Genomic DNA, 18,217 nt, shown 5'->3' on the forward strand with positions numbered 1-18,217 from the left:
CAGCCAGGACGAGCAACCCATGGGTCTGCCCCATGCTCCACCCCACGTTCCACCCCACCCCAGCTGAGCAGCACCTACCCCTGCCTCTGCCCCAGCCCCTTTCCCTTCCTCACTGTGGGGGCCTCGATGTGCCCCCACCCATGCCCCTTTACTCCCCCATGCTCCTCCCCCCTACAGACTTACAGCCCAATGCTGCTCTCCAAACTGCTGGGCTGCATATTGGCTATCAGATCAGTATCGACCAATATGGCTGGTTAATAGTCATCCATGGATCTTGGCCAAAAAATTCTTTATCAGCGCACCCCTACAAACTCCTGTTGACTTCAGAGGACTCCTAAATTTTACATCAGTTCTCTTTTTCTAGGCATTTTTGGAGGGATGGGGCAAGTTAGCTAGGAAAACACCTAGACCAACATTTCAAAAGTTCATTAATCTGGATGCTCAGTTTCATATATCTGGATGCAGACTGTCTGGGTTGCTGCAGGTGCTCAGCAGCTCTGAAAAGCCAGCATTAAGAGTCTTAACAGGGGCTCCTCAAAATAGTGGATACTTTAGAACAGGGGCGGCCATCCTGCAGCTTGCATGCCACAAATGGCACAGACAGCTTGGGGGGGATAGGGTGGGAAGCAGAAAGCAGAACAGCAGATTAGGCAGGGAGCACAGGGTGTGCAACAGAAAGCAGAGGAGAAGATTAGCAGGGGAAGGGGATTGGAGAAGCACTCAGAGAGGATGAGGGCAAATGTGGGGCATGCCTGCCAAGAAGTTTGGTTCACGTGGATCAAAATACTCTGAAGCAGTGGGCACCAGAGGCGAAAAATTATGGCTGTAGTGGAATATAAGTTCAAACTGTACCTGGAAAAATAGAGGAAAAAAGTCTGAAAATCAAGCCTTCGGTTCCACTGTTAGACTGTAAAAGTAATTTAAAAAAACCCAAACACAGTGAACATCAATTTAATTGGCCTTTCTCATCTTGTTAGTCTTAAGCAGTCTGTAACAAAACAATATGCTTTTTAACAGCTATCGAAAAGCACTTCTAATGATTTCAAATTCAGGATGGATGTTACCAGTAGATACTCCATACAGATAAGGGCTAATCGTCAGTATAATGAAGGATTTTGGAGCGAGTGGACTGACCCCCTTTTTATTGGTAAGAATCAAAATGTCTTGGCTGTCAAATAATTTACTTATATATGTTGTGAGCTGGGACAGTCTCGTTCACCATTTGAAGTTTGACAAGATCCTAGCCTCAAATGTTATAGCTGGGGGCTGAGCTTACCCTGAGGAACAGGTCATTTCCCATAAGCAGATTTTAAGTCTTTCATTTTACACATACTTACTAGACACAAAGAATGTGCTTGAGTAAGCGCTGGTGCTGGTGCTAGTGTAATAATATCCAAAATCAATTTGAGCAGTCAAGTAAAATTTTTTTTATTGGCGTTACCTGAATTTCATTAGGGGAGAAATGTAGACGTTACTATCTTCATAAGACATTCATTTGTCTAGATCTGACTTGCTTGATACTGCATTTCCTGATTGCTGAATATGTTTTTTTATGGAAGTAACAGTTTGCTTATCATGACATGTTATCAACTGTTCTTTCTCAGTCATTCCCTCTCACTCTTATCTTTTGACTTTCTTAACTTCCTGATTTTCTTTTTTAAGTTCTTTACTTTGCCCTCTTCTGTTTACTGAACTCTTCCTGCTTCCTTAAACTTGCCTTCTGATGAAGTTCAATGTCTGTCATATCTTCTTCCTTTCTGCCTCTTCAGCTCTAATACATTCATATGATTCTTCTAACCAGAACCTAGTGTGAAAATGTCCCCCAGCAGTATGGGCACAAAACTGCTAGGAAGTCATAATCCCTGCAGTTAGGGATTCCTGTGCTGACTGAATTCAGCTTGCAAAATGCAAGCTATCTGGGAAGGTTATTAAGTCCAAGCACCTGGGAAATACCTTGATCACCTGGACAGCCACATCCAGTAGAATTCACAATCAGAATGTAAAAATTGGATTAAAGGTATCCAGGTTGTAGCCATATTGGCCTGCAGGAAAAAGCAATCAGGACTCATGGTAGAGGTGATATCTTTTATTAGACCAACTAGATTTTTGCAAAGATTTTTTTTTTTGTAAAAATCTAGTTGGTCTAATAAAAGATGTCACCTCTACCATAAGTCCTGATTGAATTAAGGGTTAGCTTTTGGCTCTGTTTTAATTTTCCTAAAACACTAAAAAATCTTTTGAAGTAAAAGTTCATGTTCTGTACACAAAGCGAGAATAGAATTTCAAGAAGTTAAAAGATGAGCCAAGCTGAGTCAGAGGATAGCAAAAATCAAATATATTTTAACTTTTAGAACAAAGGTTTAATTTATCATCCATTTATATTCAATCTAGTTTTCTGAGTGCATCTTGTTTCTTATCATTCAGCCAGGATAGAATTACCTACCTGGGAGATGGTTGCCAATAAAGCTAGACCATGTCTACTATGCACACATATGGTAAAAGTAGGAGCTACAAAAATGAATTTAATAACACCGTCCTTTAAGAAACGGTGCAAAGAAATATCAAAATAAATGCCTTGTCCTAACTTTGACTGCAAACTGATTAGTCACTGGACCCTAAACACTATACTGATAGCTGGGGTTGACCTGAAGGTACTTGTCAAGCCCATGCTTGCTACCCATATTTTAAAACCCCTTCACACTCAATCCCGAGTGAAAGTCCAGCTCAGTTATGGAGGCTCTGCTGAACCCTGGATAAGAGGTTGACTCTTATGATGCCTCACTTTTCTTATAGCCCTCCTCTTTCTACTGTATGTTTGGACCTTAGCTGCTCACTGAAGGCCTCAAACATGGGAAGTTTGTCAGCACCTCTCCCACAGCTCCCGGTCTTCCAGTCCTTTTGCATTTTACTTTCACTCACTATTGCCTGTAAAGAGAAACAAGCCAGGAAGTGGGGACAAGTAGTCCTCAAACCGATTCTTGAACAGGATCTGCAAGCAGTCCTGGGACCCAAGGGACCACATCTTAGTGCTATTATTCTCAGGAAATAAGAAGCAAAATGGATCGTTTTGCTGTGAGTTGCAAGTAATAAGGTCAATGGAGAATAATAAGGTCATGGCTCAGGTTGGTTGAGGATGTTGACCCTAAATATCTGTACAGGCATATTTTGGTGACAAACTGATTTGTGAATTGCTGTCTGTGTGCATGGATCTATAGCAGTGATTCACACTGTAAAAACACTAGGTCAGATCCTGTGCTGTGTCTCTAAGGAGATGCGTTTCAACCAAACCTCTAGGGATAGCTGTACATCACAGTGAGCATTTGCTGCTGCCTATCGTTCGGGCTGGCCAAAATCTTCATTGTGCCACGCTGCTTTTTACCCATGGTTCCTGCAGAACCTGACCATGCACTTTCATGAGTTACACCACTAATTAGTTACAGACCTAAACTATTTATGCAGATAATCTAAAAAAAAAAAAAAAATAGTCTGCTACGCTAATTCATTAACCCCCACCCCCCCACTAAATTTCCACAAAAACCTTAATTCAGTTGAAGTGATGGTTCGCTTTCCCATCGCTTTTCCTATTTACAAAAAGAATTTCAAGAGACTATTACAACTTGATGACCTGCCAGGTTTTCCAGGATAAATTAAGGCACTGGGGATTCAGGAGACCTGAATCCTAATCCTGGCTTTGCTGCTAATCAGCTATGTGACTTTTAGCAAATCTCTTCCCCTCCTACAATTTGCCGGTCTTAGCTCTTTAATTTGTACGTTCTGTCTCTCGCGATGTGTTTGCGTGATGCTTAGACCAGTGGGGCTGTGCTTGTGATTGGATTACTCACCTCGTCTAAATGCCATAGCCCGTGTAATTACTTTTTCACCAGTCCTCTATTATAGGCTGGCCAGGGGGGCTACGATGCCTGGCACCCTTTTGGCACCGTTGCTGGTCAACATAAGGTAGAGTAGCCTGAGGACCACTCTATTCTGTACTGGAAACAAGGGATATGTACAGCAGCCTTAGAATGGAGAAACTGTAAAGCTGGCTTATGCCACGCTTCCAATCCCAACCTCACACCAAGTGTTACTTTGACTGATCCAAATTATACATTCGTAGATCTCAGTTCCTTGGAAGGAAAAGTATAACCTGGGGACAAAACGGGGCAGTTAACACAAAGAGCACTTTTCAAAATCAGAAGTGTTCGTCTGAGTCTGCGACTTGCAACACCCACACTTGTATTCCTTATCCACATAAGCAGGCTCAATAACTACCGCTGGACTACGTGCGTAAGTAAAGATTGCAGGGTCATATCCTTAGTGCTTTATTTCCCAGGAAAAACTCTGTACTGAAAATGAGCGTTATTTGTCTATGTCCTTTTTAACCTGATTTGATATCCCAAACCTGAATTTATACCCTGTCATCTACTCAGTGACAGCTATGCTGCCGTCTTGATATATACCACATGTCATTACCATAGCGGTATAGTGACAGGGCAACCTTTTGAAAATTTAGCTTCTGAAGTTCAGTGTAAATTTCTGCTTTCCATGGCATAGGCACGGCATGTTTGTGGTGGCAAAGTGTGCCTGTTTAAAATGGAAACATTGCCATTGATAAAATACTTGTTTCTGCACACAAGCAGGAGAACAGAGCTATTTTTCCTGCAAGAAGATAAACAACCAACTTAGAATTTAAAATGGTGTTTTTCAATACACGATTTACTGGCAAGGCTGTTTAGCTAACCCCTGCTTAAAAAGGATGAATATGAATAACTGAAGAATGGTTTAACGGAAAACAAGGACTTGATGTGACCACGATTATAATCAAACTGTGTCTTCCTTGCACACGCAGGCATGTTTGTGTCATGTGGAGTTGCATAACTCGAGTATGTTAGCATAGCAGAGTGCATCTTGCTGATAACGCCTGCAGCCCTGATTCATGACACTTCTCAGCCTTCTTTCTTTTGCATGTAAAAGTGATAAAAGGCCTCTAATTCAGTTATGGATAAAGTTATTAATGCTTAATGTGCTCCAAATTATCTCTATATATGAAATGTAAATAGTGGGCTAAATTATGATCTTAGTTATGTCAATGAAAAGCTACTGAATAAAATCAGCTTGCTTTACAAGGTTTAGTTACTGGAACAATTTTACCTCCATGTTTCTTTCCACAATGAAAAACGTAATTTGAGCTAAATATATATATTTTTTTAATCCAGGGGAGGAGCAGAAGGAAAATCAAGTGGGTTGGGTTCTCATCTTGGTTACAGTAACCATGTGTTTCATCACACTACTTATTGCAATGGCATGCAAAACGTAAGTATTTAACCACTAAGTTCTTTAGTTAAAGAATAAGGAAGGGGTGTAGATTGCATTTGTTTGAAACAATATTAAAAGCATTCAACATGGTTCATCCTTCTGTATTGAAATGCGATTTATATGAAGAATAGTGATAAAATGATAATTAGCCTCATTGATTATCAATGGTAATATTAAGTGAAACTTCAGGAGTTACGGGCATGATCAATTTAATTAACATCAAAGCTATTTGTTGGAACAGGAACAGTGAGAGGGACTTACAGAAAAGCTTGTTATTTACTGTACTCGGTACTAAGATGGACAGTACTCAGTTATGTTGGCCATTTATCTTCACAGGAGAGTGCTTTATTTAACCCCAGCAAAATGTATTGAGAGAGAGAGAGCATCTTTTATTGCTAAAACCATAGGCCAATATTCAAACCTGTGTGCCTCAAGTTAGGTATTTAAATCTATAGTTGGGCACTGGCATATGTGACCTTATTATCACTGACTTAAGTAGATAAAGCTGCTCTGCACAGCTAAAAAATCAGTATTGTCTGCACCCTTTTCTTTCCTGCTGCAAGTGCATTTAGCCATTCTCTGATATAGGCTTGGCAAGTATTTGAAGGAGCTTCAAGTTTTTCCTGCCAGGGCTCACAGATGTTCTTGTAAGCCAACTTCACAACAAATTCTGTGAACAAAGCAAGTTGTGAACAAAGCAAGGTGGGTTGGATCTCAGTAGCAGTGTCCAGAAAGCCAGGGTGTCAGTTCCAAAGTGATGAACCAATGAATCAATGATGCAATTGCTATCACCTCTCCCCAAAAGATATTTTAAGCAGTAATTATTAGAACAGCAATTAAAGCTGCTCCTAGTAATATAAGTGCTGTCCTCACATCTACTAATTTCACATTATTTTTTAAACAGTTCCTAAATTATTGGCTCACTTGATGTATACCTCAGAGACTTCTTTGCCACACCAAGTGTATTTTATCAAACTAGGGCCTTGTCTACACAGTGGTGTTACACTGGAGTAGCTGTCAGTAGTTTACCTTAAAACACTTGAAATGAACACATACAGGCTTAAAATGAATTTATCCAATATCTTCGCTTAGTAAGTAATTCTCCTTAGAAAAGAATTAACTCCGCTGCATAAGATGGTGTTCCCTTTATGATTCACTTGGACTCATTCCTGTTTCACTTCTGGCAGTCCTCCAACTGTTATCCTCAGTGCACATCTGGATTGACTCTTCCATGACTCTGAGGTCAACTTGACCAGATACAAAGTCTTTGTTTAAATACTATTGGACAGCCAGAATGTAGTGCTTCTTTTCGGTAGCAGGTAGTAGTGAGTTTCCATATCTATTATAGCAGCTTGACGCCACTGTGCTTGTATGCGGATTCCTTCAAATGGGCTTGTCTTCTCTGGAAAGCTGTATGAATTACCAGGCTTTCAAAGCAAATGAAAAAGGGTGTGCTTCTGGCTAAGTGCCCAAATAAATGAGCTCGTGGTAGAAGTACCTGAGAACAGTGGACCAGAACAGTACCTCCAGTAATACCCCTTTTACCTGGCCATGGTAGGAGAAATACTGCCTCCAGGCAACCCGGGACTGCTGTCATGACTTGTTATCTACAAGGCACAGAAGAGAATACAGCGGCATTCAGGACTAGCACCCTGCAAGCCAATGAAAGCAAGCTTGATCCCCTGCATACTATGAGGAATGATCAGGAGGAGCAAGAGATTTATTAGATCAGGGAAGAATAGTATGATCCAGCAGATTTGGACATTACTCAAGAACCTGATGAGACTAGCTAGAGTGAAATTGCTGAGAAGTGGAATTGTACCAACCGCCATCTTGAAAATGATGCAGAGGGGAGCTCTCCCAACAGCAATGCATTGTTATTCTGTCTCACTGGTCACAGACAGGGGACTCAGCCCAGCAGTAATGGTCCACCGCGTAAAGTTCCTCAAGGTAAATGCTCCGCAGACATGACTGCACTGTTTTATCTTCCTGTTCCTCCTCCTCCATTAACTGTATCACTGCAACATCAAAAGCCCTGTGAAACTGCAAAGCTAACTCCATTTGCCTGCATGACTATAGAGCACATGCTGTTTGAATTAACGACTGTTGTGATCACAGCACTCAATACTGTGTCCTCCACACTGTGAGGCAGTGCTTTGAAAGTGGCATAAGCAAAATTAATGGATGCCAGAAGAGGAATTATGGGATTTGCTAGTTTAATTCCCAGTCCCAGAATCCCTGTGGTTTTTGGCAAGTATCCCACAATGTACCCTGCTTAAAGTCAGAGTAGAGAGCTGAGGAATGGAAAATTACACCATAGGGTAGCTATCTGGAATGCCAAGCAGTTACTTCAGAGAAGCGCAGACTGTGTGGATGCAATGTTTAACAAGGAAAGGTCTTTTAACCGGTATAAGTGGGGTGGATGAATTTCCATGTGATATAATTACATTGCTATTCTTAGAGCAGACAAACAAGGTCAATCTAACATCATGTCACTGTAGCCTGACCAAAGAAATGTTAGCCTTTGCCTTTTCACATGATAACACGACTTTACTGCAGAGTTCTCTTGGAGTCATACCTGAGTGTTGTCTAGGTTTGAACACTTGGGTGAGTATTTTAAATAGGCTAGCTAGCCTGGCAGCAGCTATAGTCTTGAATTGAGGCTCTCTCTTAATTCAGGTTGGTAGCCTGCCTACTTGCAGTGAGGATGCAGGCTGAATCTCTCAAATGCTGATATAGTCCTCCAATATTTTTCTGAAATCCCCTTCCCCCAGAAGGGCAGACCAACAGGAGGGAATCAGTTTGCAGCTCAGCTTGCTGTGGCACCTAGAACCAGGGGCTACACCCCCAGAAATCTTAGGGATACACTTGACTGGGTAGAGTACCAGTGCAGACGCAGTAACTTGGATATGGCCTTGCAGTGTGGCTGTTCACTCCTAAACTAGGCTAACCAGGGTGCTCAGCCTCTGGTGCTGAGCACCTCAGATAACCCTGCAGTGAGAACATACCTTTTGCGGTACACCAGCCAAGAGCCAAAAGACATCAAAGTTGTCAGCATGTGCTGTATGACTAAGAGCCCTGTCCTAGTCCTGGGTGAGTCTCAACCCATCTTACCCTGTGGGTCTCAACCTTAGTGGGTCTCAACCCATCGTACCTTGGCAGGTCTCAACCCATCTTACCCTGTGGGTCTCAACCTTGGCGGGTCTCAACCCATCTTACCCTGTGGGTCTCAACCTTGGCAGGTCTCAACCGATTTTACCCTTTGACTTGAGACAGTCTTCTACTGGAATGACAGCAGATTCCAAATGGTTGTATGAAACCTCCTGTAGGGTAACAGAATATTTCCAGCTTTTCCTCCTTTGAAAAACCTAGTCCCCATAAGAAACTCATCTTTAGGCTCCATCTTCCCTCCTTGCCCCCATTCTCACTGATTCCTTGGTTACAAGACTGCCAGCATATACCGAATCCCTGCAAAACAGTGAAAAGACTTCAGTGTGTTCACTTTGCCAAGTCTTCCGGTTTCCTACCACTTCACTAAATAACCAGCTAAGCATAGACGTGTATTTTAACATGAATGTGGTTCTAGCCAAGGATGCTTAAGTGCTAGTCCTGGGAGACTCGGAAGGAACTGTCTGAGGGATACAGAATGTTTAAGTTTCAGAATGAGAGATATGAAAGGGAACGAGTTAGTAGCAGGAATTTGCTTTGGACTCCCTGATGAGAAGCTATAATGGGATAAAAAGAGCTTAGCAGGAATCAAAAAGGCTTTTGAAAGGGGCAGCTAGTTATGTAAGAGTTCGGCTAACCAGGCATGAATCCGGACAGCTGTCATAAAATAAAACGATCAGTAGCTTAGCAGGCACAGTACAGGACTGCCTCTTCCCCGCACAGTCTGTAACAGAAGGAAACAGAAAGAGACAGTTCTGACCTTGATCCTGACCAAACACAGATGAAACCAATGCAGATGTAATGCTAGGGAGCATCTCCGCAGCAGAGCGGGCCTGAGCAGTGTTTTGCTAGTTTTATCCCAGTGTGACTTCACTGAAGTTTTACCAGTGAAGTGCATATTTGCTCTGAAATAGCTCCTGCAATCCTTGATTCAGGCTGAAGACAGAAGGATCTGGCTGATACTTTTGTTTAGAGCTGAACTGAAATTAAAAGGAATAAATATGGAGTACCTGTTATAAGAGTAAATTAATACATTTTAATTACTGAAATGCTAGCTGAGTCATCTAGATGACAGCTGCAGGGGACATAGGCAACGGGTTCAGAGAATTTAATCCAAAAGTTTTGAATGCTCTTGAACAGACACTTGAACTACATTGAGTACTTGTGTAGATCTGCAATGCTTTCTACCATAAGATGTACGTATAACAGCTTGGGGCTAGATTGTAACACTAGTACATGGAATATTTTACTACCTGCTGGCCTCATCTACACATGTGCTAAACTGCAAAGTAGACTAATTAGCTGCAGAGTAAAGCATCATCATCTACACTTGTGACACCATTAGGCTACAGTAAACTAATTAATACCAACATAAGATAGTAGAGTTGGGAACAGTACTACCTTAAGGCGGGGTAATTAACTGCAGTTAAACACATGTGTAGATCCTGATTGTGGGTGTGCATTGCACTCAGTCAGCCGGGCCTGCAGGGAGCCAGACTCCTGCCTGTCACCTAGCCACATGCCTCCATACTTTCAGCATGCTTGGACTCCAGCCAGACCCTCTGCCACTGCTGCTGCCATCTGGAGCCCGGAGCTGCCCCCCATTTCCCCGGCTCTGGTGTAAACTGCTTCACCCCGGCTCAAATTGCTGCTGTCCTGGGTGCGTGTGTAGATGCTATGCCTGGGAGTAGCTTATTCTGGCTCAGACTGCTCCGAAGTTTATTACTCTAACTGCATGTATCAGAGTTGTAAGGAGTATGGGAAGTCAGAGACAGACCGCCTCCCACTCTTTGTCCCTTCTCATTACCCACTTATTAGCAGAGGACTACCCTGCCGTTCCATGGTAGGAATCCCAGCCTGAACAGGAACGAGGAGTTGAATGGCCAGGTAAGGTGTGTGACATGTATGGGAATCAAACCAGTGTTAATCATCGTAGACCAGAAAAACTAACACCCAAACAAAAACTAACCCCTCCCCCAAAACTATAGGTATCTTTCATATGCCTGTTTCATATACTATTTTCACAGGTGCCACTTATGGAGTAGGTTATTTCCACCAATTCCAACACCTAAAAACAACTTAAAAGATTTGTTTTCAGCAAAGGACTATGAGGTAAACGTATTTTAAGAATATAATTTGCACTGAGAAAAAATCGACTCTCTGTGGCTGCTGCCTCCTTTCTACAACTCTATAAACTGAGCCTATAATTGTCTTTTGTACTGTCTTTATGCGGAGCTGCTAATACCACTCTCATTAAAATCTGCCTGTCCTCTATTTATATTTCCCATTTAAATATCACTTGTGAGTCACATTTTAAAACTATACATGCAAAAATTCATGCACGTTATATATGTGTATGTGTATAAGTTGCGTGTATTATATATATATAAAATGAACAATATATATAACATGAACAAAGTTCCATTAACTTCTGTGCAAGTGGAAGTAGTCTATCTCAACTAAACCAGATTATACTAGCTGTAGATCTTGCCTTGTTTGTAGACCCTTGCTCTTCAAGGAACTTTAAGAGGCAGCCTCGTCTAATGCATAGCATTACATTTTTGTGTCTTAAATACACTAAATGTAACCCACAGTGTTAAAGGTGTAAATCAAGCGCCTGGTAGACTTTGTTTCAAGAAAAATCCTCCGAGTCCAGATACAGCAGCATCCATTTACTGTATCCCAAAGAGTTGACTTATACTGATAAATGTGATGGGAAAGGAGCAGTCTTTTAAATAGATAACGGATGCTGTAGTCCAGATGGGAGATTTGTTTATCAAAATGCAAGCAGTGTGTTGCAGGGTAACTGGGAAAAATGTGAGGAAACTAGAAAAGGAAAAATTAGGCAAATTTATCAGCAAAAGTTTGCCGAAGGTGATTAGTGAAAGAAGAAAGTACTTAGAATTCCACTGCTTGTGAGATTTTGAAACAGGAATGGACACATGTATTGCAGGAAAATGTAATGTAGGAAAATGAGTGAAGGATGGGTTAGAGTGCCAGTCACTGTAAACCAGAGAAAATAGCATTTCCTTATGCTGTGGGGGTCTTGTGACAAAATATATACTCAGACACATTGGTGATGCCATAGATAGATAGTCCTGCTTTGGCAGGGACAGACAGGGCCATCTGGGATTCCTAGAACTGATTTACTTAGTAAAACTTAATAATGAGAAATCCTTTGGTCTGGCTTTCAGACTTATGATGTTTGCTGTTACTTTCTGAAAAATATGTTTGCCTTACAGATAAGATATAACTTCTCCCTGGCTCCACATCGAGAATGCTATATAGTAAGTCAGTTCTAATTTTTCCCCTCTGAAAAGTTATTTTTTAAAATTATTATTTCACAGTCTGGTCAAAGAAACAGGCTTAAGGGATTATGGAATAACGTTTCAGTTTGTTTTTAATTAAAGTCATCTGTGGAAAATAACATGACTGGTTATCACACACCGATTTTGGAATAAGAGAAATAGCAAATATTAACACTGCAGCTAAGCAATCCTTAGAAAACAGTGAGCTGACTTAGACAAAGCGGGGGTTATATCATTCAGAGCAGCACTGGATCTTGCTTAGTGATCTTTTTATTTAAAGTTGAATTGAATGCAGATGAAAGATCTCAGACTGACAGGCAGGAGACTTCTGTTTAGCGCTGGAAAGTTACAGTGAAAGCTTTCCTCCCTGTCCTACTCCTGTAGCCTTTTCTATGCGACCGATTCTGTGCCCTTTCAGTCTCTGTGTCTGTCATCTTGGCATCATGATGGAAGTCAAACTGCTTCATTTTTGGCTAATCTGTTGTCACCAAGCCAAATTCTACCCACATTTACCCCGTGCAACCCCAGTTCAGAGGTCAAATTAATAGCTTAATCTGTTTTAAGAAGTCTTTTTCTGATGCATTTCAATCTAGATCACTCAAACTGTCTCATACTATTGCTTAGTTTAATGAATCACATGTCCGTCCTCTGAGTACGACTGACTCTGCAGTACTAACAGAACAGAACAAAACATAGTGAAATATTCATTTTGCCACGAACATAATTAGTTATAACTGTAAATTCCCATGGTGTATCTGTGAAGTAAAATAGGGGCATTTTTAGCAGTCACTGCTTAGAAGAAAACCACAATTTTAGTATTTTACTTCTGTCAGTTAAGGATATAGTATGAAAAGCTGGATTTGTGGCATTTCTCAATTGGTCTCAAACTACCAGTGATCAAATTCACATCTGTCAGCCAAAATAAGGCCCTAACTTATTACGTTTATTGGCAACTGGGTTAATTGCAAAATAAACTTTTCCACCTATTCCTCACTGAGAAATGCTTCTTATCCTGAAAAAAAAATGCATGTTACTTGGATGAGTTTGTATGCAAAGTTCTTTCTGAATGTACCAGTTTCAGAAGCTACATTTCATAAAACTAGCAAAAATTGATGTTTGGAAATGCTATGCATAAAGTATTGCATTTGCTAATGAGCATGGAGCAACAGTGAGAAGGTCAGCCAGAGGTTTGGTAGCTAAACACAGTATTTCTATTCCAGAGAGCACGGACCTATACGAGTGAAACAGAAACAGAAGTTGGAAGTTATATCGACGACCTTGGAAGTTACAACGAAGACTTTTATTGTGAGGTTCTTGAAGATTCTGTCATCTGAAATATTCATCCACTAAGAAACCTGAGACAGGGGTATTACTGCAATGATGTGCACTCGATGAAACTAAAGGCCGCACAATAAATGAGGCTTCAGACTTGGGAACCATGAGTTGCTTCCCAAACAGCTGGTGCATAATTACAAACTGATGCATACATGTCTGTGGATCTGGGGGAATTCAAGTCCAGACTTTGCATTTGGACAAAGACTCATGAGTATCTGGAAGTAACCAGAGAGCTGAAATTGGCCAAGTGAATCTACTTCGAATGTGTGGACTAATTTTTGTGAGGGAGCATAAGACTGATAGAAAACCACATTTGTAAGTGGAACAGGGCAGGGCCCTTAAGACTAAAAAATATAGAGAAAGGATTTTTCTAGAAAGAATAGCTAGATTTGCTTTTTTTGCTTTCCTTCCAGCCCCTTTTATATTAACTTTTTCCACCCCCCACATAAAGCACCTGCAAAATACAAAAAGGAACTGAAATGATAACACTGCATCTTCTTACCCATAATATCTTGTCCTTCCTTCCATTATCCCCCTTTCATTTTTTGCATAGCTACATATAATTCAACCACACGCAAAGTACTTTTCTGGCGCCTTTAATTATAACAGCAAGAGTTTGTATATGCTGCAGCTGCATGTTAAAAGGTTGGATTCCTACAGTAGACTACCCAATTTGCATATGCAGTTGACACAACTGTCCATGCAAATTTTTTTGCCCACAAAAAAATAATAGGACTTAAAAACCCAGAATGATCCTGAGGCTGCTGCAAAGCGGAAGGCAAGGTTCTTACTCAGAGGTTTCCCATAAAGATTTACATGACATTGAAGAAAATGGGCCTTCACACTGTATGCCAGTCTGGCCTGGCAGGCTGGCAAAGACAGCTATCCCGGGCTGCATGACATCCAGATAAATGGATCTCCGCAGGTGTCCATTCATTTTTTTTCAGCGCGCAGTGGAGTCTTTGCATTGCAGAGATGGGGAAATCTTTTTGGTTCTCCAGGCTCTCCTGGGAGTTGATTGCAGGTTCGTTGCTTTCCTCCTGTAGGATTCTTCATAGTCTTGACAAGCAAAATGCCTCTAGGCTTGCAGGCTGCAGTGTATACAAACTCTTGCTGTTATAATTAAAGGCTCCAGAAAAGTACTTTGCACGTAGTTTAGTTATATGCAGCTATGCAAAAAGACTTCATGGTCTTGACAAGCAAAAATGCCTCTGGGGTTGCAGGGACCTTTTGCAGGGTACCCACTGGTGGCCTCGAAGCAGTTGGCTGGGTGACTACTTTGGGTTAACTGTGAGGAAAGGGGCTGAAGTCAAATGAACTCTGAATCTTGGCATCCTGGCAGAGACTGCAGGGCTGTTGTGTGCAGTTCTGGAGCTCAGGGTGAGAGTGAATGCCTAGCTCTGCCGAAGTCAACAGTTTTTTCATTGACTGAAAATGAGGACAGAATTTCACACCACTTCTCTTTCATTCCCTTTTCCACTGAGCTGGTTTGGGGATCATTTCTCTCATTCAGGAAAAGAACTGGGTTTTGACTAATAGGATTTAAGGATTCTCTCTGTGCACATTGGCACTTTTCCTGGCTCCATAATTGTGAAGGCAGAGGTCACCCAAAGCAGACATAAGGAATACAGAGATGATCTGTCACCCCATTTTCAACCGAAGCCCCGTTTTTCATTTGCTTATTTGCATTAGGTTAGCCAGTTGCCCCTGTAACCTCTGGGAGCACACCCACCTGTACCGGAATAGGACCAGCTTCTCTCTCTGTGCACAAAGAAAAGTGCTACTGTGAAATCACTCCACTGCACTTGGCTGGAAAAAAATAGGCACTTAGAAACCTTGCCCCCAAAGTGTAAGTGGGTAAATGAAAAACCTCCCTGAAACATCACTGTTCTTGACTGGGATTTCTGGGCTTGCTACAGGAGTGCAGCCAACTCCCACTTACATGTCAACTCCCTTCAGATGCTTTGACATCCCAGTCCTAGAAAGTATATGCCGTCTCCCCAGCTCTCAGTTGCCCAGGGGAGCGCACTTTGAACGAATGTTTGTTTTTTCAGTTTATGTTCTTGTTGCTTCCCTTGTTATCTGTTACTTACCTTGTGAAATCCACATTGTAAAACAAATGTAGACTTCGAAAACCGCATAAGCAACTTTGTCTTGGAACTTGTTTTGCTTTTGGTGACCAGGTTTTGCAACTTGTCTGCAGAGTTTTTCCTCGTGCGGTTCAGGGCCGGTGCTCTGGCTGCCCCGTGCGGGTGGTAATCAGCTTTATTCAGACCAACAAGTAACTTGTAAATTGTTTTCTGTTTGAGCAGTGCTTGGAAATGATGAGGTCCTGGCCTGTCTCAGGGATGCTAAGGTATTATGAAAAATAAAAAAATAAAAATAATAGATGAGCCAGTCCCTCAGCTGTGTACATTGGCATAGCTCCAGTGAAGTTAATAGAAGCCATTCATGTATCTTAGTGCCCTAAATGCCTTTTCTGTAGGTTATTTCAATGGATTTGAGAAGCATGGCTATGGCAGGCTGAAATCAGTGCGTTTCCTCACAGAGCTTCACACGAGTAGAGGTGAACATATTTCCTATGCATGTATTTCATGCCTTTTAAGTATCTTTATATACGAGAATATTAAATCTAGCTGTCTTTCATTTATTCAGCTCTCTGTACTAGAAGGCTACTGCAGGGATTATGTAGAATATTTAAGTCCTTTTTGCATTACATTACTGTAAGTTCAATGATTAGAACCTGCACTTACCAGTCAAACTAGTGCTACCACCAGAAAATGTGATCAAACATGAAAGAGAAGCATATTAAGCTCTTGTGTTTGAACAAATATTTGTGTTTCTGATTAATGTCTCAAATAAAAATTAAAGACAATCTTTGGAGTTTTAGTATTATTGACAAGTGGGGTGCATCGCTAGAAAATTACACAAACACTTGCATATATTTTATGATAAGGAGAAAATAGCTAAAGATTTTCACGAGACCAGGACAAATGCTCTAGGTTCTTAGCACCTGTAAAAGTGACAGCATTATTCAAGAAGGGTCGTATTGTCATCCCATTACTTAAATTTCTTCACTGACTCCATGTGGCATACAGCATGGCCAGCAACCCTTTACAAGCTGTGGGTTGGAACAACCTGATTCTGGTCCAATCTGGGCCAGGTGGCTTCAGTTGCGTGTGAGCAGCAGTGGGATACTTTTCCCATGCCCATGCTGGGGCTAGGCAGCTGCACCCATGCCGCCACCTCTTCCTACAAGCCCCCAACTGTGGCATGAGCACAACTTCCAGCTGGTGGAGACGAGGTATCTGCAAATTGTGTCTGCATTACTACCTCTTCTCCCTGCACGCCCTCTCCCCAACCAGGGCAGGGGGTTGGACTCGATGATCTGTTGAGGTCCCTTCAAACCCTAGCATCTGTGAATCTATGAACCAGCTGCAGCATCCAGTTCTGATGGGGGCACCATTACACAAAGGTGAGAGGCTTTGCAAATACTTTTACCTGCTTAGTAGAGAAGAGCCTTTAAGCAAAGCATTATAAAGCTGGAGTTCTTAAGAAGAGCTCTGCTGTATGGTAAAGCAACTGGCATAAAACTGGGAAGCTCTACATGGAAAGCTCAGACCTTTATCTGGAGAGCGAGCCTTTTGCTGTGCCTGGAGAGTTCATTTGCTCTATTCTGTAGTGACCAAACAAGCACCTTCTTTTTAAACTCCAAGTAACCCCAAACTCTGACTCGTCTTTTTTTCTCCCCCATTCTATTTTGAGAGGCATGCTTGCTGGCTAAATGCAACAGGAGTCTACAACATGTACAACATCTGGAGCAGAATACAAATCCAGCTTCAGAAACCATGCTAGCAAAAAAGAGCACCGAGTCTGCAAAACCAAATAGGCTTGAATACTGTCTCTGACTTACCATTGACCTAAAACCAGCACGCCGGTATTTCAGATGCCAAATGATGGATGGCATCCACAGAACTGAATCAGAGAGAACCCTTTGCCACACAAAAGCACCAAATAAGTGACAGTACAGAAACAACAGATGGTGATAAATACAATATTGATACCCAGGGCACTAGGTAAATTGGAAGACACACAACAGCATCATACCAGGTGACAGCCCAGTGGAACCACACATAACGAGAACTGGATGAGCACACTGTCAAAGGAATCTAGTAAAGGTGACGTATCCTGATGCAGCATATAAATCTTCCCAAAAGGACCAGAAGAAAGGTAATCCCAACTGCTAGAATGTGTTTGCCCTACCTACAAACTTGTAGCAGAAATTCAGACACCTGTGCTTGGACTGCAATTCCTTCCTACCGGAGCAACCTGCCGCTCACGTTTTGTAGCTTGCATCTTCCCCTTGACCTTTCATAGGGTTTAAGAGTCTTTTTGAGTGGCTTCATCTTTTTTCCCCCTCCTTTTTCCTTCCATATCCAAATGTGTTTCTCACTGATATTCTTAATCAGGATAGACTCTACTATATACCACAGCAGTCAACATGTGCTTTGAAGGGCCACTTATCAACGCAAGGGCACTCAATCATCGAAAATTCATCCAGTCCTCAGATACCTTTTTGTCACTGTAGGAAGCAGAATTTGTCTAGAGACTTCATGTAAATTGATTTCTCTGCCTCCGCATAGTGCCTGTGGGAATGCAAAGGCCCTTCTCTCTTTGCATTTTCCAGTCAGTGACAATCCAAGAAGGTAAGCACTACTGTCGAAGTTTGTCACAAGCTATAATCAGGGACATAGGAAAAATGCTCCTGAAAGACAAGTATCTTTACAAATGACAGAATATTTATTACCAATACCTTTAAAAAAAGATTACATCTGCTAGATCACTGATAAATATCATTTACACCGGGGAGAAAACTACATAGGCTTTTTTTTTTTTTGTTTTGTTTCATTTTCTGGTTTTTGTGGTTTTTTTGTTTTTGTTTTTTACATAGAAGTAACCATATCAAACTAAGAAAGGAACACAGCTTGAAATACTGACAATATTTCTCTGGTTAACACCCCTGACTTTTACACAAGTGGAATCCCGATTATGAGTTACTGAATAAATATATTGAGAAGGTTTAAAAGTTAACT

At 41.5% G+C, this 18,217-nt stretch overlaps 1 protein-coding gene and 1 long non-coding RNA gene across 2 annotated transcripts in view; both read left to right on the forward strand.

Moving 5' to 3' along the window:
- IL5RA (interleukin 5 receptor subunit alpha) overlaps nt 1-15,943 on the forward strand; it is a 25,207-nt gene extending 9,264 nt beyond the window's left edge. The window contains exons 7-11 of the mRNA XM_019504716.1: nt 1,018-1,147; nt 5,214-5,310; nt 10,509-10,593; nt 11,724-11,768; nt 13,010-15,943. Of these exons, the coding sequence (XP_019360261.1) occupies nt 1,018-1,147; nt 5,214-5,310; nt 10,509-10,593; nt 11,724-11,768; nt 13,010-13,123 (471 nt within the window). The 3' untranslated portion in view covers nt 13,124-15,943. The remainder of the gene's footprint in view (nt 1-1,017; nt 1,148-5,213; nt 5,311-10,508; nt 10,594-11,723; nt 11,769-13,009) is intronic.
- A 1,964-nt stretch (nt 15,944-17,907) lies between these two features.
- Nucleotides 17,908-18,217, forward strand: part of LOC109288958 — a 6,478-nt gene continuing 6,168 nt past the window's right edge. The window contains exon 1 of the long non-coding RNA XR_002095264.1: nt 17,908-18,202. This is a non-coding gene — a long non-coding RNA (uncharacterized LOC109288958). The remainder of the gene's footprint in view (nt 18,203-18,217) is intronic.

The sequence above is a fragment of the Gavialis gangeticus genome, unplaced genomic scaffold (assembly GCF_001723915.1).
Source record: "Gavialis gangeticus isolate Ggan-Ray unplaced genomic scaffold, GavGan_comp1, whole genome shotgun sequence".
Taxonomy (NCBI): Eukaryota; Metazoa; Chordata; order Crocodylia; family Gavialidae; genus Gavialis; species Gavialis gangeticus.